This window comes from Haematobia irritans, chromosome 5 (assembly GCF_050003625.1).
Source record: "Haematobia irritans isolate KBUSLIRL chromosome 5, ASM5000362v1, whole genome shotgun sequence".
NCBI classification, from domain to species: Eukaryota; Metazoa; Arthropoda; class Insecta; order Diptera; family Muscidae; genus Haematobia; species Haematobia irritans.
In genome coordinates this window covers 46043816-46071256 of record NC_134401.1, presented here as the reverse complement: position 1 = coordinate 46071256, position 27441 = coordinate 46043816, and the positions used below count along the sequence as shown (strand labels likewise).

General features: G+C 34.4%; 1 protein-coding gene across 6 annotated transcripts; it reads right to left on the bottom strand.

Moving 5' to 3' along the window:
- Positions 1-554: 554 nt before the first annotated feature.
- On the bottom strand, positions 555-26612 carry LOC142239143 (protein pangolin, isoforms A/H/I/S-like). Of its 6 annotated transcripts, none has more exons than XM_075310914.1 (3): positions 26200-26594; positions 8097-9681; positions 555-949 (listed from the first exon to the last, which is right to left on the bottom strand). In XM_075310914.1, the coding sequence occupies exons 1-2, from the start codon at positions 26270-26272 to the stop codon at positions 8639-8641; spliced, it is 1116 nt and encodes a 371-aa protein (XP_075167029.1). In that variant the 5' UTR covers positions 26273-26594; the 3' UTR covers positions 555-949; positions 8097-8638. The 6 variants fall into 6 exon arrangements, 5 of the variants coding, with proteins under 5 accessions (XP_075167029.1, XP_075167030.1, XP_075167031.1 ...); XM_075310915.1 differs by lacking the exon at positions 26200-26594 and adding an exon at positions 25719-26130; XM_075310916.1 differs by lacking the exon at positions 26200-26594 and adding an exon at positions 18764-19680.
- Between the last annotated feature and the right edge of the window lie 829 nt (positions 26613-27441).

The window sequence follows — 27441 nt, the reverse complement described above, 5'->3', positions numbered from 1 at the left end:
AAAATTAATTTCTACGGAAAATTTTGTCAAAATTTTATTTCTATAGAAAATTTTGTCAAAATTTAATTTCTATAGAACATTTTGTCAAAATTGTATTTTTATAGAAAATTTTATCAAAATGAAGGCTGAGCTCTGCGGAGGGTGAGGTAATACTTTTTTGGTGTTGTATAGCAAGTATTTATTAACAATATGGGACGAATGCTTGGAGTCATTATCTTGGACAAATCCATCTTCCAGACCCATTTTTTGGGCAGATTCGGCTAAATTATTCTTCAGAATATTTAAAGTATCTACATTGTATGTATGTCCTTCAATAAATATGATGTTTGCAACGCCTTTTTCATGCCGTCACATTCCCACCTACGTGGTTAACAATATGTGTAATATTTTGTTTTTCCTCATTTTTTCTTAAAATATGCGAGTTATCACTACTCTTCTTCGCTTAACCTACCTACCTGTTTAAATATTTCCATTGAGCACCTTGATCGAAGCAATTCGATCGGATATAAATAAAATCTACAAACTTCGAATCAAATTGTTAATCTTTAACAACATTTGGGAAGGGTATGTATAATTTGTTATTTTTATTTAATAAAAATTCATATTTACAGCCAATTTCATTTCTATGAAAATCATAAAAAAAATAAATTCGATTTCAATTCGATTCGAATGCAGAATGATTCGCTTTGGTGGTGAAATGGTGTTGTTGTGGTCTTTAACATTTATCTTTTATTTATTATAATCTATTTGTTGTTGCTTGTTTGTTTGTTTGTTGGTTTTATGTTTTATGTTTTTTTTTGTATTTTGTATTTTTGGCATTCAATAACATGTACATATGGCTTAGAGACTAGTTTGTATTGTATATAATGTATGTAGAACAAGACCGTTCAAATGATACCTTTCACACCACTGGGTTATTCTGGCCCAAACATGGGCCACATTTGGCCACCTGCAATAGACAAGAACAAGAGATACGCGGTTAGTTAATAAAAATGTTTACTTGTTTATATTTAGTAACAATTTTATATAAAAATGTAAAACTAAAATAAATGAAGATTCAAAATGATGATATGTGGGGGATCTAATGTTCCTTTAGTAAAATATTCCCCTAATAGTCTACACCCATAGAAAATGTGTGTACAAATATAGTCTTATTTTCGCCTTTTCTTCATAATTTTAAGGGATTTTATAATGAAATTTCGTAAATGTTAAACACAAACAAAAAATACATAAAAGAATATTATTCAGTCTTCGGCAAAGGAGAAAATCTAAAGTTATTTGTTTTCTTTAAACGAAGTTTCTTTAAATGCACTTTGTGTGCGCTATACACATCTATAAAGAGATCTGTCTGGCTGCATGCGTTTACTTGCTGGTGCTGATGACTATAGCGGTATTTGTGTGTTGATGAGTATAAGAGCTACATGGCCCAGTGGGTTAGATTCTCCGTCCGGGAAAAAGGTACAATTCAAAAACGAAAACAATTTGATAGTTTGTATTATAGGACTGATGGAAGTGGAAATAACAAAAACATGGGAAAAAGGCTTATCACAAAAATAAAATATTTTTCTTATGGACAAATTTGTGAAAATCGGGTGATACATATATAGTGGAGCTATATATAAATCTGAACCGATTTGAATGATATTTTACAGGTTTAGGCGATACTATAGAAGATTAAGTTGTGTCAGCTTTGAGCAAGATCGGTTATTAAATAAGTGTAATATAGCCATATTTGAGAAAATCGGGTGATACATATGTTATATATGGAAGCTATATCTAAATCTGAACCGATTTCGATGAAATTCTGCACACTTGAAGGGTGGTGTATTACATTAAGTTCTGCCAAATTTAACGCCGATAGGTTAGAAAAGAAACGCAATCTGACCCCATTTATCGAAATCGAGCGATACATTTATATGGGAGCTATATCTAAATTTGATCCGATTTTTTCCAAATGCAATAGCGCTCGTCCTTGTGTCAACAAAACGTCATGTACCAAAATCGTTTAATAATTGCGACCGGAATCTTGCGAACAACAAATACATGGACAGACGGACGGGCACCCAGGGCTATATCGACTCAGGAGTTGATTCTGAGTCCATCGGAATACATTAGGGGTGTAAAATCAATATTTCTGGTAGGAACATTTTTTGGCCGATCAAAGTTTTTATACCCTGACTACTATGTGGTTTAGGGTATAATGAAAAAGATATATTTTGGGTGCATACATAAGTGTGCCGAATATGGTGTGTATCGGTCTATGTTTTGGTATTTCCCTCATATAGATGGATCCCCCGATTTGAACTCTTGAGCGTCTAGACATCCCAATTTTTATTCGATTTGCTTGAAATTCAAAATCTAGAGGGTCCACACATAAGTAAGCCGAATATAGGGCTATCGAGCAACATTTTGATATATCCCCCATATTGACCAATCTCTCGATTTGACTTCTTAGGCTTCTAGACACCTCAATTTTTATTCGATTTGCCTGAAATTCCAAATTTAGAAATGCTTTGGTTTCATAAACAAGTGTGCGGAAGATGGTTTATATCGGTCCGTTGTACGGTCACATTTCGGTCCTCAAAATAATGCCAGATGTGCCTAATGTAGTGGATTACACGATACCACTTTTCGACAAAAAGTTTGAAACTCTAATTCCCAACAGTGGGACGTGGTGCACACAGACCCCGTGGAATGAACGATATATGTATAGATTTCTACACTGATGGCGCTCCAAATCGGATGAACAAGCGGGGTTCGGAGCATATTCTAAAGACCTGGAACTTCGAATAGCGAAAAGATTACCTAATCACTGTAGTGTTTTTCAGGCTGAAATATTAGCAAACAGAGAGGTGGCGACTTGGCTGAGAAGTACAGTTCCAACAAATGTTGGAATTAATATATACTCAGACAGTCAACCTACAATAAAATCCTTGGATTCTGTGTTCCTTAACTCGAAAACGGCCATCGACTGCCGCAAATTTCTCAATGAGATGGCTGAGCAGCATAATATTCACCTAATATGGATGCCTGGCCATAGGAACATACCGGGGAACTGCAAAGCGGATGCGTTAGCAAGGCTAGGAACTTACTTACATATTCCAAAGAACTAGAATCTGTTGGTATGCCTCTGGCTACCTGCAAGCTCTTACTGCATGAGAAGGCTGTTACGATGGCAATTGTTCGATTGGAGAATTGCAAGGGCTGTAACGACACCAAGCAAATTTGGCCCCGTTTAAACTTATGGCGTTTTCTTTTCTTGTAAGACATGCGCACTTTTTTTGCATTTTGCCCGGAAAATGTAGTGTTTAGGTTCTTTTCTAAAAAACAGGCAAAAGTGCGAAAAGGCTTCGAATTCTGTTGTGAAAATAGCGCCACGCATAGAGGCTAATTGCGGGCATTTTCAACACTGCCAACAAACGGGAGTGCTGCGATTGCACTGTTTCCTTCTTTGAATTCTTTACTGCCCGTTGAAATAATAGCATTTTTTTAGGTTGCTGGTAACATTTCAAAAATACGCATTCTGTACAGGCAAAATAAAGGCAAATCACTTTTTTCAGAAAACACCATTAAACCGCACACCAGATATGCTAGTGTTCTGAAGACGTCAGATATCATTCCTGAGACCTGCTATAAAGGGTCGCTGCCTGATAGGCGATTTTGCAAAACCTATTGGCGCGAAGTATAATGACTACTATATGGGCTGTCATGATGCGGAGAAAAAGTAATCAATTAAACACCTCTTGTGTGAGTGTCCCCCATTTGGTGTAAGGCGTACGCGAATTTTAGGGACATAGCTTTAGATTACTGGTGGAACTGGAAAACGTTAACTTAAGCAGTCTGCTAATGTTTTTGTAACAATCTGGTTGGTTCAACAGAAGAAAATAATGGAGAAGTGCCCATATGTAATAGGTAGTGGTTAAAACTAGAAGTGCCCATATGTAATAGGTACTTTTGGTTAATGTGGTATCACAATGGATGGAATGGACTGAATAGTCTAAGTGAGCCTGAAACTTAATCGGGTTGCCATTTTATCTAACATAACCTATCGGTTCATTGTTTCGGTATATCACCCATATATTAAGTCCCTCGATTTTGATTTCGAAGTTATCCGAATTTTAAAGAGATTAATTGTACAACTAATTTGACAATCAAATTTACATTCTATTAAAATTTTGTGGGCTAAATTTTTGCAAAATTATTATATCAGCTTAGTAATGATAGATTGTGGGTGGAAGGTTCAAAATTTTGGTTAAATATACGACAATTATTAATACATTTTTCTGATTTAAATCGATATTTTTGATTAATTGGCGACTACATTTGAGTCGAGATGAGTCAACATCAGGGATGGAAAATACAATTTTTAAGAAAGTACCAAAAATGTATTTTTGTTTTAGCGAAAAAGTACTTTTCACTAAATTTTAACAAAAATTCCATTGGAAGATTATTGTAAAGAGCACCTTTAGACTGCATTTTGTTTGTCAACTCCACAATTTTAATTATTTTTATACCCTCCATCATAGGATGGGGGTATATTAACTTTGTCATTCCGTTTGTAACACATCGAAATATTGCTCTAAGACCCATAAAGTATATATATTCTGGGTCGTGGTGAAATTCTGAGTCGATCTAAGCATGTCCGTCCGTCCGTCTGTTGAAATCACGCTAACTTCCGAACGAAACAAGCTATCGACTTGAAACTTGGCACAAGTAGTTGTTATCGATGTAGGTCGGATGGAATTGAAAATGGGCCATATCGGTCCTCTTTTACGTATAGCCCCCATATAAAGGGACCCTCAGATTTGGCTTGTGGAGCCTCTAACAGAAGCATATTTCATCCTATCCGGCTGAAATTTGGTACATGATGTTGGTATATGGTCTCTAACAACCATGCAAAAATTGGTCCATATCGGTCCTTAATTATATATAGCCCCCATATAAACCGATCCCCAGATTTGGCTTGTGGAGCCTCTAAGAGAAGCATATTTCATCCGATCCGGCTGAAATTTGATACATGGTGTTGGTATATGGTCTCTAACAATCATGCAAAAATTGGTCCACATCGGTCCATAATTATATATAGCCCCCATATAAACCGATCCCAGATTTGGTTTGCGAAGTCTCCAAGAGAAGCAAATTTCATCCAATCCGGTTGTAATTTGGAACATGGTGTTAGTATATGATCTTTAACAACCGTGCCAGAATTGGTCCATATCGGTCCATAATTATATATAGCCCCCGTATAAAACATTCTCCAGATTTGACCTCCGGAGCCTCTTGGAGGAGCAAAATTCATCCGATCCGGTTCAAATTAGGCACGTGGTGTTAGTATATGGTCGCTAACAACCATACCAAAATTGGTCCAATCACACAAAAATTGGTCCATATCGGTTCATAATCGTGGTTTATTTCTATAGAAAATTTTGTCAAAATTTTATTTCTATAGAAAATTTTGTTAAAATTTTATTTTTGTAGAAATTTTTTTCAAAATTTTCTTTCTATAGAAAATTTTGTCAAAATTTTTATTTCTATAGAAAATTTTGTGAAAATTTTATTTCTATAGAAAATTTTGTTAAAATTTTATTTCTGTAGAAAATTTTGTCAAAATTATATACGTATTGGATCGATCTTTTTTGATTTAATATATACCACGTATGGACTTACATACAATTTAGAAGATGGTGTTAGGAGGTTTTAAGATACCTTGCCATCGGCAAGCGTTACCGCAACTTAAGTAATTCGATTGTGGTTGGCAGTGTTTAGATGAAGTTTCTACACACAAAAAATTTTTTTTTCTGATTCAATCACGAAATTAATTGATCCAATTAATTTTTTAATTGAAATGTCTTCAATCACAGAAATGATAGTATCAATTAAAAAATTAATTGAAGGTCAATTAAAAAATTAATTGATCCAATTAAAATATTAATTGATACTATTAATTTTTGTGATTGATTTTTGTTTCAATTAAAAAATTTGTTGATTCAATTAAATTTTTAATTGAATATTTTTTAAAACTCAATTAAAATTTTAATTGGAAAATTTTTCGTGAAATTTTTTTCTGTGTACGCAATCCATGATGGAGGGTACATAAGCTTCGGCCTGGCCGAACTTACGGCCGTATATACTTGTTTTTTTTTTCGTTTTATATCCACTTACAAAGATTACAGTAGTATTGTAATCACGGTTTGGTAGAATTCATGGTATTTCATAAATTTTCTGCAGATATATAAAAATAAATTTTTAACGAAATTTTCTATAGAAAAAAAATTTTGACAAAATTTTCTATAGAAAAAATATTTTGACAAAATTTTCCATAGAAATACAATTTCGACAAAATTGTTTTTAGAAATAAAATTTTGACAAAAATGTTTATAGAAATAAAATTTCGACAAATTTTTTTATAACTAGATATAAAATTTTGACAAAATATTCTATAAAAATAAAATTTAACAAAATTTTCAAAAGAAATAGAAGATTGTCTAAATATTCTACAGATATAAAATTTTGACAAAATTTTCATCAGAACTAAAATTTAGACAAAAATTGTATAAAAATAAAATTTTGACAAATTTTTCTATAGAAATAAAATTTTGACAAAATGTTTTATAGAAATAAAATTTCGACAAAATTTTCTAGAGAAACGAAATTTTGACAAAATTTCCTATAGCAAAAATTTGACAAAGTTTTCTATAGAAATAAAATGTTGACAAAATTTTCTATAGAAATAAAGTTTTGACAAAATATTGACAAAATTTTCTATAAAAATAAAACTTAACAAAATTTTCAAAAGAAATAAAAGTTTGACTAAATATTGTATAGAAATAAAATTTTGACAAAATTTTCATCAGAAATAAAATTTAAACAAAAATTCCATAAAAATAAAATTTTGACAAAATTTTATATAGAAATAAAATTTTGACAAAATTTGCTAGAGAAATAAAATGTTGACAAAATTTTCTATAGAAATAAAATTTTGACAAAATCTCCTATAGAAAAAAAATTGAAAAAAAATTCTATAGAAATAAAAAATTGACAAAATTTTCTATAGAAATAAAATGTTGACAAAATTTTCTATAGAAATAAAGTTTTGACAAAATCTCCTATAGAAAAAAAATTGAAAAAATTTTCTATAGAAATAAAAATTGACAAAATTTTCTATAGAAATAAAATTTTGACAAAATTTTCTATAGAAATAAAATTTTGACAAAATTTTCTATAGAAATAAAATTTTGACAAAATTTTCTATAGAAATAAAATTTTGACAAAATTTTCTATGGATATAAAATTTTGACCAAAAAATAAAATTTTGACAAAATTTTCTATAGAAATAAAATTTTGACAACATTTTTGCTAAATAATATTTGTTGTAGTCTTAAAAAGTCTGTTTAAGACATTTTTCAAAATATTAAAATATTTTGTCAAAACTAGTATACAATAAATCTGATATCGGCACAAAAATGTCTACACAAAAGGTACTAAATCATTTGCGGGGGTACTACGGTACTGACCAGGGTGTAAAAGTATTGAAAAAAGTACTATAGTACTGCATTCTCCATCCCTGGTCAACATATTCGGCGGCGGCGTCGACTGGCAAAAACTCGTCGGCGGCGGCTATAATTGGCGGCGCGACTCGGCGGCTTCATGGATAAAATGTAAATTTTCTTGTAAGATTTATTGTAGTACAAATCTCATGACAGTTCGGAGATACTGTTGATTTGATTTTTAGTGAATAATTTGATCAAATGGAGAAACTTGGAAACTTGGCACAGCAAGTTGCCAAAACTGGGCCGTCCCATTCTCTGCACCAGTTGCAGTTCTCTGGTATTCATATTCAAGCTATTATTATTATTTTGTATTTTCATAACACAAAAAAACAATCATTTCCTTGAAATTTCAATTTGAGATTGAGATTGAATATTAAAAATGAAAATTGTAATTAAAATAAAATATCAAAAAGCTAATGCATGTTAGGATTTTAGTTTTTTTTTTTTTTTTGTTTAACGGCTTTGGGCTGCTTTGGTTTTTGTTGCCATTTTGGACATTTTGTGGGGGGGGGGGAGGGTATTTGGAGGAGGGTAGATTCTTGTTACCTGTTCATTATTCAAGTGAATCCTCCTTTGAATCCCTTTTTGGTGATGCAAATTGATCCTTTTTGTAGATTTATATGTGTATAATGCATGTGTTGTTGTATAAAATCAGAAGCACTTGTTGTTGTTGTTGTTGTTTTTGTAGAACATAACATAACAGCATAAGAACGTTGTTGTTTAAATATTGCCAATATTGCTGAACTGCCAACGACGAATACAAATGGCCTACAAACGACATCGGGTACTAGAACATCAATGGGGATAATCGCTGCTTGGTATGGATAGAACAACATAACGATAATGTCGCTTATGATGCCGATGTGATCGGTTATGATTGAGTGATTTCTTGTCATCCTAGCCAATTGTGTTGTCGTTGATCGTCTTCTCTTCATATACTCCCGCTCCTCATCCTCAATCATCATCCTCATTGTCTTTAAAAACACCGCCATGTTCACAATGTTGTACTTCATTAGCAATAGCCGATATGTGGCATTGCTGCTCCCAATCCAACTGACATAAAGTCGGTGAGTTTGGACACTTGGACACTACTTTTTCAATTCGCCATAAATCGACGATTCAGACTCAATTTTTTTCGTTGTACTTGTTGCATTTTTCGCCGTTCGCTCTCTCTTGCGTTTGCTATTCTTCAAAACGTAACCCGGATACAGTTCCATGTGCAATTGTCGCTCCCTTCGGGATTTCTCATAGTAGACACTCTGCTCCTCGCGAGACAACTCGTGCCATCGCCTGCCCAAAATTTGATTTATGGCTGCCGACTCTTTGAGAGTGCACTCGGCCACAACCTTGGCCCGCATCTCCTTCATGTACAACATAAAGGCATTCAGGGGTTTCTTGATATGCGGTTTCTTCTTATCGTCGTTGTTATTGTTGCGCTGGGTATTCTTTGTTGAGGGTTTATTGTAGGGATTCTTGGTATATCTATGATTGACTGTTGGATTATTGGTGTCCTGATCGAATTCCTCTTTGGGACTGGGCGCCAACGGCAGGTGATGGGGACCAATCATATTGGAGGGTGCTCGGTGGTGTACTGAATTCAAAATATTGGGAATTGTAAAACTAGATGGTGGTGAATATACAGATGGCGGATGCCAAGAGGCAATTTGGGACAGATCCGGTCCCAACATGGGGTGGGGATATTGGCTGGGGTGAAGGGAGTACATAGCTTGTTTCGTTAAGCCCATGGCTTTGGTATCCAATTGATAAGGCGGTATGCCACAGTGTGCGGGAGGGGGAAGACTATCGTATAAGGTAATTCTGTTTGCTATTGTGGCCGGCAGGCCTCCGATTGTCGCATTCGGATATGAATATGGGGCCACCAGGTAGCCCATGTTAAAAACCGAGGGATCATGTTCCATGCGATTGGGTCCGCACGGTGTTGATATCTCTACACTTTTCTCCTCACTTTCGGTTAAGTCGATCAAGCTGGATTTCTCTTCGAATAGATTTTCCGATGATATGTTCTCATCCTCTCGGCCGCCTTCATCTTTGAAAATTTTTAACTCATCGGTACTACCTAAATCATCACTGGGGGAGCTTGTGCGACGCATATTGGCCATGATGTGATTAACTTTTATGGAATATACAATAAACGATTTTATTGGAACAATTAATTTAGAAAACAATTGTTGTTGTATGTGTGTTTTTATGTACGTATGTGTGTGTGTGTGTTCTTTACGGCACAATAATTAAACTACGAGGGATTTTTATAAATAAATTGGATTTACATGTATCGATGGTTGCGTGTAGAAAGGGGGGGGGGGGGTTCAATTTGAATATTAATACAGGATTTTTGATATTACATTACTTTGTATTTTGGGCTGGGGAATTATTTTAACAAATAACACTTAACAATTTAAAGCATGCCAAATTAAATAGTAAATACAACAACAAATTAGAAATATTTAAACAGTTTTTTTAAATTATTAAGTCAAAGCATCTGGGCCACAGCGAAGAAATAAGTTTTATCTGGTTTTGCGGTATTTTTATAATTATTTTGTCTATATTCAACAATATAAGACCTGCACATAACATTTTAGTACAATGTAGATAACGCACAATAACTTCTTGGCAAAATTTAAAAATTTAAAAAGTTAATTGATTGATATTATCAATTTCCAATATCTTCTTCTTCTATATATATAAAATTCAAAGTATGTTTGTATATTTGTTGGTTTGTTTGTATGTTGCGGGTAAGCTCGGAAACGGCTGAACCGATTTACTTCAAACTTGAGGATATCGTAAGGGGCGCTCATGTGGTGAAAATAGGGTACCTCATTTTTTACACCTGGTCGCAGAGGGGGACCTACCCTTTGTCCGACTTTTTGAAAATTGGACCAAAGTTGACCGATTTGCTTGAAATTGTCAGTGAAGGTTGGGTTTGGCATCTAGCCAAAGATCCGATACTTTATTTTTCGATATTTGGTCGCGGAGGGGGGCCTCCCCTTTGTCGGACTTTTAAGTGCTGTGAATAAACTAACATTCTCTGATTTTCTTGAGATTTACAGAGAACATGCGGTGAGGTTATGAAATTAATATTGGGTACCTGATGTCTTCGTATTTGGAGGGGTGACCTCCCCTTGCCGGACTTTTTGAAAATTGGAATAAAATTGTCCGATTAGCTTGAAATTTTCAGGGAAGGTTGAAGGGGCCGTCTAGACAACCAGCGGCTACTTTATTTTTCGATATTTGGTCGGGGAGAGGGACCTCCCTTTTGTCCGACCTTTTTTTTAAAGTACAGTGATAACAAAACTAAAATTCTCCCACTGACATTTTACGGAAAACTTTGTGAGGTTATGACTTTTCCAATTTATTTGAAATTTACAGTGGACGTGGGGAGAGGTTATGGAATTAATATTGGATACCTGATTTTGTGATATTTGGATGGGAAGATGGCCTCTCCTTGCCCTCCTTTTTATACCCTCCACCATAGAATGGGGGGTATATTAACTTTGTCATTCCGTTTGTAACACATCGAAATATTGCTCTAAGACCCCATAAAGTATATATATTCTTGGTCGTGGTGAAATTCTGAGTCGATCTGAGCATGTCCGTCCGTCCGTCTGTTGAAATCACTTGGCACAAGTAGTTGTTATTGATGTAGGTCGGATGGCATTGCAAATGGGCCATATCGGTCCACTTTTACGTATAGCCCCCATATAAACGGACCCCTCAATTTGGCTTGCAGAGCCTATAAGAGAAGCATATTTCATCCGATCTGGCTAAAATTGGTACATGGGTTTGGTATATGGTCTCTAACACCCATGCAAAAATTGGTCCACATCGGTCCATAATTGTATATAGCCCCCATATAAACGAATCCCCCGATTTGGCTTGGGGGGCCTCAAAGAGAAGCAAATTTCATCCGATCCGGCTTAAATTTGGCACGTGGTGTTGGTATATGGCATCTAACAACCATGCAAAAATTGGTCCATATCGGTCCACTTTTACGCATAGCCTCCATATAAACGGCCCCCAAATTTGGCTTGCGATTGCTCTAAGAGAAGCAAATTTCATCCGATCCGGCTGAAATTTGGTACATGGTGTTAATATATGGTCTCCAATTACCATGCAAAAATTGGTCCATATCGGTCCATTTTTACGTATAGCCCCCATATAAACGGACCCCCAAATTTGGCTTGCGATTGCTCTAAGAGAAGCAAATTTCATCCGATCCGGCTGAAATTTGGTTCATGGTGTTAGTATATGGTATCTAATAACCATGCAAAAATTGGTCCATATCGGTCCACTTTTACGTATAGCCCTCATATAAACCGATCCCCAAATTTGGCTTGCGATTGCTCTAAGAGAAGCAAATTTCATCCGATCCGGCTGAAATTTGGTACATGGTGTTAGTATATGGTCTCTAACAACCATGCAAAAATTGGTCCACATCGGTCCATAATTATATATAGCCCCCATATAAACCGATCCCCCGATTTGGCTTGGGGAGCCTCAAAGAGAAGCAAATTTCATCCGATCCGGCTTAAATTTGGCACGTGGTGTTGGTATATGGCATCTAACAACCATGCAAAAATTGGTCCATATCGGTCCATAATTATATATAGCCCCCATATAAACCGATCTCCAGATTTGAACTCCGGAGAAGCAAAAGCAAAATTCATCCGATCCGGTTGAAATTTGGTACGAGGTATTAGTATATGGTCTCTAACAACCATGCAAAAATTGGTCCATATCGGTCCATAATTATATATAGCCCCCATATAAACCGAGTTCCCATTTAAGGGCAACCCTCTACTTTTAATTTTCAAAAAATTGGACAAAAGGAACCCATTTCACATACTCTATATTAATTTCACAAACTACTCGACGGTCCCTATAAATTCCAAGTAAATCGACAAAGTTTATTTCACTATTCCCCTTCCCCAACCAGATATCGAAAAATCATGTACCCTGGATTAATTTAATCACCTCCTCCCGTGTTCCCTGTAAATTTCAAGTAGATCCGAACAGCTTATATTTTTCTCTATTTTTTAAAGGGGTCACTTCCATTAGCGTAGCTATACAATTTTTCCTGGGGGAGTGGGGGGGGGGGGTATAGCCCCCCTAGCAAAAAATTAATAGACTGAAGTTATAGGTTCAATTAATGTTTTATTTTATAAAAATGAATAAAAAATCAGACTTCGACATAACTAGACAATTAATTTATAAAAAAGCAACTAAAAGTAGTTCCACACTTTTTCCCATAAAAAATGGGTGTTCTAATGGCACAAATAAAGAAGAAGTTAATTATTTTAACTACGCATGAAGTTGTTTTAGTTCAACTTTTTACAACTGTTTTTTTCGTATGTTTAATGGGTCTTTTTTAATAGGTTAAAAAAGAGTAAGAGTTTATAAAATGGTACAAATTTTTCAAATTTTGCCGCAAAACTGCTAAAGCCATATTAGAAAATTTTAATATTTTAATAATTTTTGAAAATATTCTAGGTCAATTGTTCTGACAAGCGTTATAATGCATTAAAAATCATAAAAACTAACCTGGGGGGCTAAAATTTTTCTGGGGGCCCCCTCCCCAGAGGCCTTCCTACGCTTATGGTCACTTCCCCGACAAAAAATCGACAAACACAGAAGTGGATAGCACCCTTAACCTTTCTTCAACTTAAAAAAAAAATATTCATATAATCTCATGTGTAGAAAATTTTATTTATGCATAGGTATGTATACAATATTTTTATAATATTAAATTGAGCCGACGGGCTTTTTGGGCTGCAAATAAATCAATGACTTCTTCAGTCGGCACATTTATTCGGCGATGAACCGACATTAATGCCAATCCATTGAGTCTACTCTCGCTAGTCGAATTTCTAAGATACGTCTTTAATCTCTTCATTGTTGGAAATGAACGTTCGGATGAGCACGTAGTAACTGCAGGGATGGAAAATGCAGTACTATAGTACTTTTTTCAATACTTTTTCACCCCGGTCAGTACCGTAGTACCCCCGCGAATGATTTAGTACCTTTTGTGTAGACATTTTTGAGTCGATATCAGATTTATGGTACAATATCTTTGGCAAAATATTTTAATATTTTGAGAAAGTCTTTATCAACCTTATTTGCTAATAGTCTTTTACAAATATGGCAAAACAGACATGTTCATGTGGGAAGAAAATCTCGATTTTGTAAAAGACATAGTCAAAAACAGGATTTTATTGATCTTCAAGAATGTTTTAGTCGAAAAAAGAATGCGATTGTATATTATCGATTTTTTATTTCGGTAGAAAATGTTGTCAAAATTTTATTTCAATTGAAAATTTTGTAAAAATTTTATTTCTAAAGGAAATTTTTGCAAAATTTTATTTCTATAGAAAAAAATTTGCAACATTTTTTTTTCTACAGAATTTTTTTGCAAAATTTTATTTCTATAGAAAATTTTTGCAAAATTTTATTTATATAGAAAATTTTGTCAAAATTTTATTTATATAGAAAATTTTGTCAGAATTTTATTTTCTTTAAAATTTAGTCTCTTGACAATAATTTTCCAGTGAAATTTTTGTAAAAAGTACCTATCCGCTCAAAAAATACCTTTTTTGTACTTTCTTAAAAATTGTATTTTCCATCCCTGAGTAACTGGCAAATTGACCAAAATTTTTAAAAGAATATGCACGTTTGGAAATATCTCTTTATTGCACTCTCCAAGTGCTTCCATCGCTGAATTAGGCAGGTTCTTTTAGCAGGTTTTGCGCCATTTCATTTACACATGTGTGTTTGGCTATTTCGTTGTTGTTGCTATGGCTAAACAAAGCGAGTCATGTTCACAAAAAGAACAACAAACACAAATAAAGAGCAGAAAGACATTTTCCAAAAATGAAATTTGTGGTGCGAGAACAAAAATAATTTGTTTTTTCGGCCGTCGTTTGACGGACTTTTCAACTAGTATTCTATGATTTGTGCAAGTTTTATAGGTAAGCGTTTTTCAAAATAAAACCTCCAGCTTTTCTTCAACATCTTCGATAAGATTTTTCTATGCAGCTAAAAATATATATTTATATAAAAATATTCATTCATTTCGGGGGGGGGGGGGGGGGGGGGGGGGGTTTGATCCCCCTCATCCCCCCCCCCTGAATACGGCCTTGTCACCGACCAAATATTAAAAAATCAGGAACCTGATATAAATTTCATAACCTCACCCAGTTTTTCCGTAAAATTTCAGTCGGAGAATTTTAGTTTTGTTTTCACTGTATTTAAAAAAAAGGTCGGGCAAAAGGATGGTCCCTCTCCCCGACCAAATATCGAAACATAAAGAAGCCGTTTTTTGTCTAGTTTCCCCTTCAACCTTCCCTGAAAATTTCAAGCAAATCTGATAATTTTGTTCCAATTTTCAAAAAGTCGGGCAAGGGGGAGGTCTTCCCTCCCCGTCCAAAAATGAACACATCAGGCACCCCATATTAATTTCATAACCTCACCGCATGTTCTCTGTAAATCTCTCTTATTTTATTGTCTGTACTTTTTTAAGCAAATCGGTGAACTTTGGTCCAAGTATCAAAAAGTCGGACAATGGGGAGGTTCCCCTCCGCGACCAGGTATCAAAAATTGAGATACCCTATTTTCACCACATGAGCGGCCCCTACTATTTCTAAAAGTTTCAAGTAATTCGGTTCAGCCGTTTCCGAGCTTACTCGGAACATACAAATAAACAAAACATTCTCAAAACATAATTATTTCATGAACTAAAATAGAATTAAACGAGTAAGGAAAGTCTAAAGTCGGTCGGGGCCGACTATATTATAGATCTACATTTTCGATACCATACCACATCCGTCAATTGTGTTGGGTGCTATATATAAAAGGTTTGTCCCAAATACATACATTTAATTATCACTCGATTTGGACAGAACTTGATAGACTTTTACAAAATCTATAGACTCAAAATTTAAGTTGGCTAATGCACTAGGGTGGAACACAATTTTAGTAAAAAAATATGGGAAACATTTAAATCTGAAGCAATTTTAAGGAAACTTCGCAAAAGTTTATTTATGATTTATCGCTCGATATATATGTATTAGAAGTTTAGGAAAATTAGAGTCATTTTTACAACTTTTCGACTAAGCAGTGGCGATTTAACAAGGAAAATGTTGGTATTTTGACCATTTTTGTCGAAATCAGAAAAACATATATATGGGAGCTATATCTAAATCTGAACCGATTTCAATCAAATTTGGCACACATGACTATATTACTAATTGTACTCCTAGTGCAAAATTTCAACCAAATTTGGCCAAAACTCTGGCTTCTGGGGCCATATAAGTCCATATCGGGCGAAATATATATATGGAAGCTATATCTAAAGCTGAACCGATTTCAATCAAATTTGGCACACATGTCTATACTACCAATTGTACTCCTTGTGCAAAATTTCAAGCTAATCGGGATAAAACTCTGGCTTCTGGATCCATATAAGTGCATATCGGGCGAAAGATATATATGGGAGCTATATCAAAATCTGAATCGATTTCAACCAAATTTGGCACGCATAGCTACAATGCTTAATCTACTCCCTGTGCAAAATTTCAACCACATTGGGCCAAAACTCTGGCTTTTAGGACCATATTAGTCCATATCGGGCGAAAGATATATATGGAAGCTATATCTAAATCTGAACCGATTTCAATCAAATTTTGCACACTTGACTATATTACTAATTGTACTCCTAGTGCAAAATTTTAACCAAATTCGGCCAAAAATCTGGCTTCTGGGGCCATATAAGTCCATATAGGGCGAAAGATATATATGGGAGCTATATCTAAAGCTGAACCGATTTCAATCAAATTTGGCACACATGACTATACTACCAATTGTACTCCTTGTGCAAAATTTCAAGCTAATCGGGATAAAACTCTGGCTTCTGGATCCATATAAGTGCATATCGGGCGAAAGATATATATGGGAGCTATATCTAAATCTGAATCGATTTCAACCAAATTTGGCACGCATAGCTACAATGCTAAATCTACTCCCTGTGCAAATTGGGCCAAAACTCTGGCTTTTAGGACCATATTAGTCCATATCGGGCGAAAGATATATATGGGAGCTATATCTAAATCTGAACCGATTTCAATCAAATTTTACACACTTGACTATACGACTAAGTGTTATGTTTGTACAAAATTTCAAGCAAATCGGTATAAAACTCTGGCTGCTGGGTCCATATTAGTGCATATCGGGCGAAAGATATATATGGAAGCTATATCTAAATCTGAACCGATTTCTTCCAAAATCAATAGAGTTCTATTCTGACCCAAATTAGGAACATGTGCCAAATTTGAAGGCGATTGGACTTAAATTGCGACCTAGATTTTGATCACAAAAATGTGTTCACAGACAGACGGACGGACGGACATGGTTATATCGACTCAGGGACATACCCTGAGCATTATTGCCAAAGACGTCATGTGTCCATCTCGTCTCCTTCTGGGTGTTACAAACATATGCACTTACTTATAATACCCTGTTCTACAGTGTGGCGCAGGGTATAAATATGGGAAACACTTAAATCTGAAGCAATTTTTAGGCAACTTTGCAAAAGTGTATTTATGATTTATATAAAGGGTGATTCTTTTGAGGTTAGGATTTTCATGCATTAGTATTTGACAGATCACGTGGGATTTCAGACATGGTGTCAAAGAGAAAGATGCTCAGTATGCTTTGACATTTCATCATGAATAGACTTACTAACGAGCCACAACGTCGAATTTTCAGTGAATGGGCCCTAGAAAAGTTGGCAGAAAATCCGCTTTTTTATCGACAAATTTTGTTCAGCGATGAGGCTCATTTCTGGTTGAATGGCTACGTAAATAAGCAAAATTGCCGCATTTGGAGTGAAGAGCAACCAGAAGCCGTTCAAGAACTGCCCATGCATCCCGAAAAATGCACTGTTTGGTGTGGTTTGTACGCTGGTGGAATCATTGGACCGTATTTTTTCAAAGATGCTGTTGGACGCAACGTTACGGTGAATGGCGATCGCTATCGTTCGATGCTAACAAACTTTTTGTTGCCAAAAATGGAAGAACTGAACTTGGTTGACATGTGGTTTCAACAAGATGGCGCTACATGCCACACAGCTCGCGATTCTATGGCCATTTTGAGGGAAAACTTCGGAGAACAATTCATCTCAAGAAATGGACCGGTAAGTTGGCCACCAAGATCATGCGATTTGACGCCTTTAGACTATTTTTTGTGGGGCTACGTCAAGTCTAAAGTCTACAGAAATAAGCCAGCAACTATTCCAGCTTTGGAAGACAACATTTCCGAAGAAATTCGGGCTATTCCGGCCGAAATGCTCGAAAAAGTTGCCCAAAATTGGACTTTCCGAATGGACCACCTAAGACGCAGCCGCGGTCAACATTTAAATGAAATTATCTTCAAAAAGTAAATGTCATGGACCAATCTAACGTTTCAAATAAAGAACCGATGAGATTTTGCAAATTTTATGCGTTTTTTTTTTAAAAAAAAGTTATCAAGCTCTTAACAAATCACCCTTTATATATGAAAGCTATATCTAAATCTGAAAAGATTTCAACCAAATTTGGCATGCACAGATACAATGTTAATTCTACTCCCTGCGCAAAATTTCACTTCAATCACATTACAAATTTGACCCTGCAGACATATGAGTGTAAATCGGGCAAAGGATTATATGGGAGCTCTATCTAAATCACAACTGATTTCAACCAAAATTGACATGTATATTTAGAACGTTAATAATACTCCCTGTACAAAATTTAAAGCAAATCAGGGGACCATATAAGTCCACATGGGTCGCAAGATATATATGGGAGGTATATCTAAATTTGAACCGATATCAACCAAATTTGGCGTGCATAGTTACAATGTTAATTATACTTCCTGTGCAAAATTACAAAAAAGTATGTCATTAAGGTTCCACTAAATTGACATAACGGTAACAATGATGAAGATGTAAAAGTCCGAACAGCTATCTTCTTAATATCTACGACAGTATTTAAAATTTTAAGAATAGGCTATATAGGGGTTTCTTAAATTGGTAGAAACAAGTACAATTTTGGGTTTTTACGAAATTTTACATTATTTTAGTAGCTTTTTGGGTCTATATCACATAGTATATGTGGGGTAATATTGGGTTCCATAGTTGCCATAAACGGGTATATCGAACTTACCTGTAGTGAAGTTGAGTAAAAGATCCGTGTGTTTTATGTTTAAACATTAATGTATGGTATATATATTGAAATTCATAGCTTTAGAAGAAGAATAAAAATAAATTCTAATACATATGGATTGACTATGTCTTTTTAAAACCTATCCTAGATACTGATAAAAGTTAAAAAAAACTATATAGCGACCGTATCCTAATACTGTTCCAGAGATATGTTTTTTGTTTGTTTTTGGTTTCTACAAACAACGACAAGGAGATATACTCATATAATTAACCGAATATGAAAAAAACTCTTACAAAATATTTAAATCTAAATCCCTATGGGATAAAAGAGTAATTTTCGATCCCGTCGAAAAATTTACAATAAAAAAAATAAATGAAAATACTCTAGATTGATTAAAAAAATAAAATCCAAAATACATACATTTTTTTATTAAATAAAAAACTATAAAAGTAATGTATATTGTATATATATTACAACAAAAGATTTATAATTATATTATAAATCTAAAGAAATAAATTGAAAACAAAATTTAATCGAAATTTCTTAGTATTTTATAAATAAAATAAATTTCAATAAAAAATAAATAAACATTTAATAGAAAATAAAAATAACTTTTTAAACTAAAACATAAGTGTTTATAACTTTCATGTTTTTATATATAAAGAGTAGCCTTGACGTTGTCTACTCAAGTTTATTTTTTTTTTTATAGAGATCATTACCTCTTTATGGAACAACGTTGGGACCGCTCGATCTAACCGTCTAAAAAATATAGGCAAGATATCCTAATCACTACACAGATTAAATTCAAATATGCATTTATATGCTAAAAATTTATAAAGTACTATATATGTAATTCTAAATATGTTTTGTTTCACTCATTATGTTAATATATTAATTTGCTTTGATCTATGACTCAAACAGACACAGTACCCGTCAAGGTCCAACCGAAAATTGAACCTTGTGCAACTATATCGCCGCTATCATGCGACACAAGACCATCAACTATAATTTTGGGAAAAACATCGGCAGCCAATACAATATGCACCTCATCTGAGACATAAAAGTCTGGATCAGCTAATATTAAGCTGTCAAATGGCGATGACACTTTCAAGTCTTGGGGATATGGTCGTAAGGGTAATACATCTGTTATTAAAGCCTGTATGTCTAGTATCCAATTGAGATTTTGTACTGTGCCAATTTGTATGGAACACATGCTTTTATTGTCGTGTGTGGTCTGGGACAATTTACACTGCTTCACTATTGTCTCGGATATGGTGGTGAAGGGCTGCGAGGGATTTATGAGAGCCCGAACAATTCTGCGTATACCATTATAGATTAGAGCCAAACGTACAGTGGGTATAACAACCTGTTTTCGAAATATGGGTGGTGGCGGTGGGGCCAATATTGAGGGCTTTGCATCGGGTTTTATTAACGGCTTGAATTCCTCAACATGGTGCAATGAACTGTGATGGCGTTTATGGCATTTGATGCAAGTTTTCGGTGAACTGCAAAATGTTATGGTGTGCGAAACGGCCAAACAGTTTACACAGTATTGCATTTTGCGCACCAACTCCAAACGCTCGTGGGTGCTGAGCTCTTTGTATTTGTCACATGTTGCCAAGCGGTGATCTTTTCTGCAAATCATACAGGGCCATCTTCGTACACGTTTTTTTGAAACACCTGTGTTTCCACCACGGTGACCCCGTCTATTGTAGTTGTCGGGAGAATCGTCCCGATCTCTTTCATAACTCGATCGGGATGATCTCGATGGAGATGAAAAGCCACTGGCGCTCCTGCGATTTGGATGCATTTTAGCTGGAAAAGCAAGTTAATGGGGGGTTTATGGCAAATAAGCAAATAAAAATGTGTATTTTTAACAGGGTTCAATTGCTATCCGCATATGATAACATTATGAGATGAGGGTTCAAATAATCGGGTATTCAGCAAAAGTGATCGCCAAAACACGGACTATATACTCAAAGAAATTCGATCGGTAGACACAACCGATGTACCTGCTGATATAGCAAAAAGTCTGCTGAAAAAAGGAAAAACAGTCATTGCTTGCTAAATAACTATGGCTTAAATAAGCAAAATATGTAATATGGGGTCATAATAGCCAATGAATTAGGAATATGGCATATGTTTGCAAAAACATCACTTTTTTTTTAACAAAATGTCTGCAGAATGTTTTTAGGAGAATTTTCCTATATTAGAGGGATGGATTCTTGAGTTCTGTTTTGAGTTCTAATTACAAATAAATGAAATAAAATTTGAATCATCTGGGTAATATTTTAAAGACTACCAATTTTTCAAATTGTTATTCGCTCGTTAAGAATCACGCACCAACTGCTGTTTTTTGTAGACTGTCTACTATGAGTGTACATCTAATTTTAAATATATTGAGCTCACAAATATTTATCTTTCTGAGATTATAAGTAGACCTAGCCAGTATGTTGAATCACAAGAAAATCTTAAAAAATAGACAAACGGGATTGATCACTGAAAAGGAATTTATTTCATTTTCTGGGGATTTTGTTTCGTTTTTTAAACACAAAATTTTGTCAAATTTTTTTTTCTAAAAAAAATTTTGTCGATATGTTATTTCTATGGAAAATTTTGTCAAAATATTATTTCTATAGAAAATTTTGTCAAAATTTTATTTCTATACAAAAATTTGTCAAAATTTTATTTCTATAGAAAATTTTGTCAAAATTTTATTTCTATAGAAAATTTTGTCAAAATTTTATTTATATAGAAAATTTTGTCAAAATTTTATTTATATAGAAAATTTTATCAAAATTTTATTTCTATAAAAAATTTTATCAAAATTTCATTTCTATAGAAAGTTTTGTCAAAATTTTATTTCTATAGGGAATATTTTGAAAATTTTATTTCTATAGATTTTTTTTTTTCAAAATTTTAATTTTATAGAAAATTTTATCAAAATTTTAATTCTATAGACAATTTTGTCAACAATTTTATTTCTATAGAAAATTTTGTCAAAATTTTATTTCTATACAAAATTTTGTCAAAATTTTATTTATATAGAAAATTTTATCAAAATTTTATTTCTATAGGGAATTTTTTGAAAATGTTATTTCTATAGAAAATTTTATCAAAATTTTATTACTATAGAAAATTTTGTCAAAATTATATTTCTATAGAAAATTTTAACAAAATTTTATTTCTATAGAAAATTTTGTCAAAATTTTATTTCTATAGACAATTTTATCAAAATTTTATTTCTATAGAAGATTTTGTCAAAATTTTATTTCTATAGAAATTTTTGTCAAAATTTTATTTCTATAGAAAATTTTGTCAAAATTTTATTTATATAGAAAATTTTATCAAAATGTTATTTCTATAGAAAATTTTGTCAAAATTTTACTTCTATAGAAAATGTTGTTCAACAATTTTGTCTATAGAAATTTTGTTGACAGAATTCTACCAACTGTGGCAGCCGTGGTTCCACTTCTAATCAAAGCAGCGGCAGCAATAATTCGCGGATGGAAATTGCGTTTTTATTTACATTGTTCCAAACTATTTTCTGTCCAATCTCTAACTCTTGCATAAGTCATTTAGCTGAACCCGATAGGAGTTGTATGGGACTTTTCCATCTATAGGTGGGTATTAAGTTCGAGTTTAGCCGCTAAAATCGCTAAAGTGAAAACTAAATCAGTAAAAAACATGTATATACAGCCGTAAGTTCGGCCAGGCCGAATCTTATGTACTCTCCACCATGGATTGGGTAGACACTTCTACTAAAGACTGTCATCCACAATCGAATTACTTGCGTTACCAATGACAAGGTACCTTAACACTTCTTAACATCGTTTTCTAAATTGTGAGTTAGTCCATACGTGGTATATATTAGACAAAAAAGTTATTCGTATGTCTACAAATAATTACGAATCGATATGGACTTTTGCGCGGTACGTGGAGAGCCAGAATTGAAATATGGGGGTCGCTTATATGGGGGCTACAATTATGAACTTGATATGGACCACTTTATGTGTGATTGGGATCGATTTATCTGAGGGCTATATATAACTATAGACCGATATGGACCTAGTTAGGCATGGTTGTTAACGGCCATATACTAGCACAATGTACCAAATTTCAACTGACTTGGATGATATTTGCTCCTCCAAGAGGCTCAAAAACCAAATCTCGGGATTGGTTTATATGGGGGCTATATATAATTATGGACTGATACGGACCAATACCTGTATGGTTTTCAGAGACAATATACTAACACAACGTACTAAATTTCAATCAGATCGGATGAATTTTGCTTATCCACCGGAGGTCAAATCTGGGGATGGGTTTATAGGGGAGCTATATATAATTATGGACTGATATGAACCAATTCCTGCATGGTTGTTGGATACCATATACTAACATCACGTACCAAATTTCAACCGAATCGGATGAATTTGGCTCTTCCAAGGGGCTCCGGAGGTTAAAACTAGGGATGGGTTTATATGGGGGCTATATATAATTATGGACCAATTTCGACCAATTTTTGCATGGGTGTTTGAGTACATATATTAACACCACGTACCAAATTTCAACTGAATCAGATGAATTTTGGTCTTCCAAGAGGCTCCGGAGGTCAAAACTGGGGATCGGTTTATAAGGGGGCTATATATAATTATGGACCGATGTGGACCAATTTTTGCATAGTTATTAGAGACCGTATACTTACACCATGTACCAAATTTCAGCCGGATCAGATGAAATTTGCTTCTCTTAGAGGCTCCGCAAGCCAAATCGGGGGATCGGTTTATATGGGGGCTATATATAATTATTGACCGATGTGGACCAATTTTTGTATAGATGTTAGAGATCATATACTAACACCAAGTACCAAATTTCAGCCTGATCGGGTGAAATTTGCTTCTTTTAGAGGCTCCGAAAGCCAAATCGGGGGATCGGTTTATATGGCGGCTATATATAATTATGGACCGATGTGGACCAATTTTTGGATGGTTATTAGAGACCATACACAAACACCATATACCAAATTTCAGCCGCATCGGATGAAATTTGTTTCTCATAGAGGGTCTGCAATCCACATTTGGGGGTCCGTTTATATGGGGGCTATACGTAAAAGTGGACCGATATGGCCCATTTGCAATACCATCCGACCTACATCAATAACAACTACTTGTGTCAAGTTTCAAGTCGATAGCTTGTTTCGTTCGGAAGTTAGCGTGATTTCAACAGACGGGCGGACGGACGGACATGCTCAGATCGACTCAGAATTTCACCACGACCCAGAATATATATACTTTATGGGGTCTTAGAGCAATATTTCGATGTGTTACAAACGGAATGTCAAAGTTAATATACCCCCATCCTATGGTGGAGGGTATAAAAAGGCATAAAATTATACATATTTGTTGCAAATTTTATTATGGGGAATAGCCCAAAGAAAATTTTCACAAAGTTTGTATTCCTTAAAGTAATCGTGAAAAAATGGCGATTTTAGCGGCTAAACTCGAACTTAATACCCATCTTATAGGAAAATAATAAGTTTCTTTTTACAACACCAAAAATTTTGGAATTGGACTGTAATTAAACATGAGGTAAAAATTCTTACTTCAAATTTTAGCATACATTTTCATTGGATGTTTTAGGATTACAAATACTTTTAAGGGTCACAAATTGAAACTTCAATTTTTCCAACAATTTAAAATTTGCACTTTAGTTTAATGTAAGAAGAGCCAACATATTTTTGATATCGACCCATCTTAATACCCATTTACATAATGTATAATAATATAACTATAACTACGAAAATAACGATAGCTCTTCATAATAAAATAACAAGACACAACGCTATCTATCTATAATTTTAATTCAATCACCGGCATGCACATTTCTCAGTAATGTATTCGCTCCAAGATCTCCCATCTCATGCATAATATATACATGGGCAAATCATTGCCGATATACAAAAAAAAAAAGAAGGAAAAACAAAATATTAAAAGAATATTATTTTCCTACTCATCTAGGATCATTATTACAAATTATATTTAACTTTTGGAACATTTAATAAAAAGTGGTTGGTAAATATGAGATTAATTTGAAAATGAAATCTTTTCGCAATGGTGCATAGGTATTTGCATAATGAAGCTTTTCTCTTAAGAATAAAAATCCCCCACACCACATATACAACTATGTTTAGAGTAACTATAGGTGCGGTAGGTAATTTTTTAAATATGTATATCATGGGTGCATTGCGAGAATGGATGGTTGCTTGCTGGCTTGTTGGCAGTTACTTGCAAAAGTAACGCGTAACGTTTTTTTTATTTGCAAAAACTAACACTAGCACATGTCACAATGAGATGGATTCTGTGGATGGATTTATGAACAAAATTTCGTTGGGTTGTTGGCAATGTTATGACAGAGTCCAACTATGAGCGTGTTTTATTCTTTGGCAAAGAAGAAATTGCATGGAGGGAACACCACCGAATACTCTCAACAGCACGTTGCTTTCTCCAGTCAGGGACGATTGATAATTTTGTATGTAAAAGTTTTCGTTTTTCCCGCTGTAAATGACCTCCAGGTGGGTGGAGATTGGGTGGTATGCTTGGGCATGAGAAGGTGTTGATGGCGATGGCAATGGCGGTAGCGGTGGTGATGATGATGACGATGACGATAATAATCAAAATGATTATGACAATGGGTGTACATTGTTTACAAGTTGTTATAGAACTGAGTGCACACACACACACACACTTGTTTCCAGATGAATGACAATTTTTGTTGTTGTTTCATTGGGGTACAAATACTGCATTATATTTTATAATATTTTGAATTTTCACACACAATTCTGCATCATTCGCATTTCGGCATGCATGTTTCTACACTAAACTTGGGGTAACACAATTTTCTAGGTTATAATGAATTCATCCCCGGCCGCGGCACCAGACACTTTCATACATACTTTCCCATTTTCCCGTGTTCCACATTAGCGATTTGATTACACCACATTAATTGCACAAATTTCCAATTCCGAATATATTTTTTTAAATTAATTTCCAATAGTATCCGTACTTTCGATAGTTTTAGGCGAGAGAAACTTAGAAAAATATCCTGTATCTGGGGAACGCCACAGCTACTGCGAGTTAACAATAGAGTATTTTGCTTACACCCCCACCCAAAAAAAAGCAGCGCACATCCATTGCAACGAAGAGCAATGTGCATGTGTACATCATGGAGGCGCAAGTAAGTACAAGTACAGACGTTGATAAAAATTTATAATAGAACGGGAAGACAGGCAGGCAGGCAGTCAGGCAATGGGTGGTGGGCAGAAATCAAGGCACGGGAACTTTTTTTGATATATAATACAGAGAACACATTCGAACATGCATGCACCTTTTGCGGGCTGTGGCTTATTTCTTTGGTTTAATCAAATCACTTCTTACCTCTGGAATAACTCATTTGCTTCACCGGCAATTGTTTATTCTCGGCCGAATAATTGATTGTTATTAAATCCATTAACAAGATGTTCTTCCCGTTTTTATTCCATGTATAATTACTTACTTCGATTGTTTCTTGATTCTCTGTTTTCAACGCGATGATACGATTTAATCAATACGGCGCAAGGATGCCAGATTATTACCAACAATTATTTATGACAGGATGCTGCCGTTGCAGACAGAAAACAAAAACACCTACGCTGACATAAGAAGGCCATATGCTGCACTTGGGTCGGTCAAAGGATAAGGGGAACTATTTCCATAAAATATGCACTAACAAAATACAAGCTTGATTTTAAAATTTACTTGACAAAGTTCAAACAGGATATAGGAAATATATTTTAGTTTTTAACACATAACGGTATTAACAAATATGTAATATAAAATGAATTATTCTTCCGGCAGATAGACCGGTTAGGGATGCCAATCCCGAATATTATTAACCAGTACAAGATAAATGTAGATGAATAATGTACGTTTCCCAAAAGAAGTGAATACATAAGCGTAGAAAGACCTCTGGGGGAGAGCTTAGCCCCCTCCAGAAAAATATTAGCCCAGAATTTGAAAACCTTTTTGCGATTAAGATTCATTGTATATTATTACTGTTTTATTGAAAGAGGGGCTAAGAATGGTCTAGATACGCTAATGAATGGATACTAAATTTGACTAGCAAAATTTTCGATTACATTTCTCTCCCATTGAGCTGGTACTAAGTTTAAGGCCTGCATTAAGTTTGCATTATCGCGCTAAAATAACCATTTTTTCATCGTTGCTTTTATTTCATAATTTATTTTAAAGAAAATAAACCTTTTCTATTGTTGCTTTGGATCATTCCCTACCAAGTTGTAACTCGAACTTAATGCCCATGGTTGCGCAAATCCAAAAATAAAATTGCAAAAGAAGAATAAAATTACAACTCTTTCTAATTATACAATGTTTTCTCCATAAGGAGTTAGCATAAAGGGCCCACAATTGAGTTATCTCTCCCAGCCAGATCTATACTAAAGGCTGTGGAAAGGTTCATTCGCCCGAACCGAAACATGTACAGTCCAGGCGTGTATAGATTTGTATCTGGCGTTTTCTCTTCAATGGCTCTATTAACCAAGTTCCTTAATCTATATCTGTCCATAAAGCTCGAAAAATAATTGTAAAATTAGATATAATGTATTTGGACGTCAATTGCCTGTT

Excerpts from the sequence above, each read along its gene's own strand:
- LOC142239143 (XM_075310914.1), bottom strand. The coding sequence starts at position 26,272 with ATGGATTTAATAACAATCAATTATTCGGCCGAGAATAAACAATTGCCG. Across the intron at positions 9,682-26,199 it reads GCAAATGAGTTATTCCAGAG|TTAATCACATCATGGCCAAT; the intron begins GTAAGAAGTGAT and ends ATTCCATAAAAG.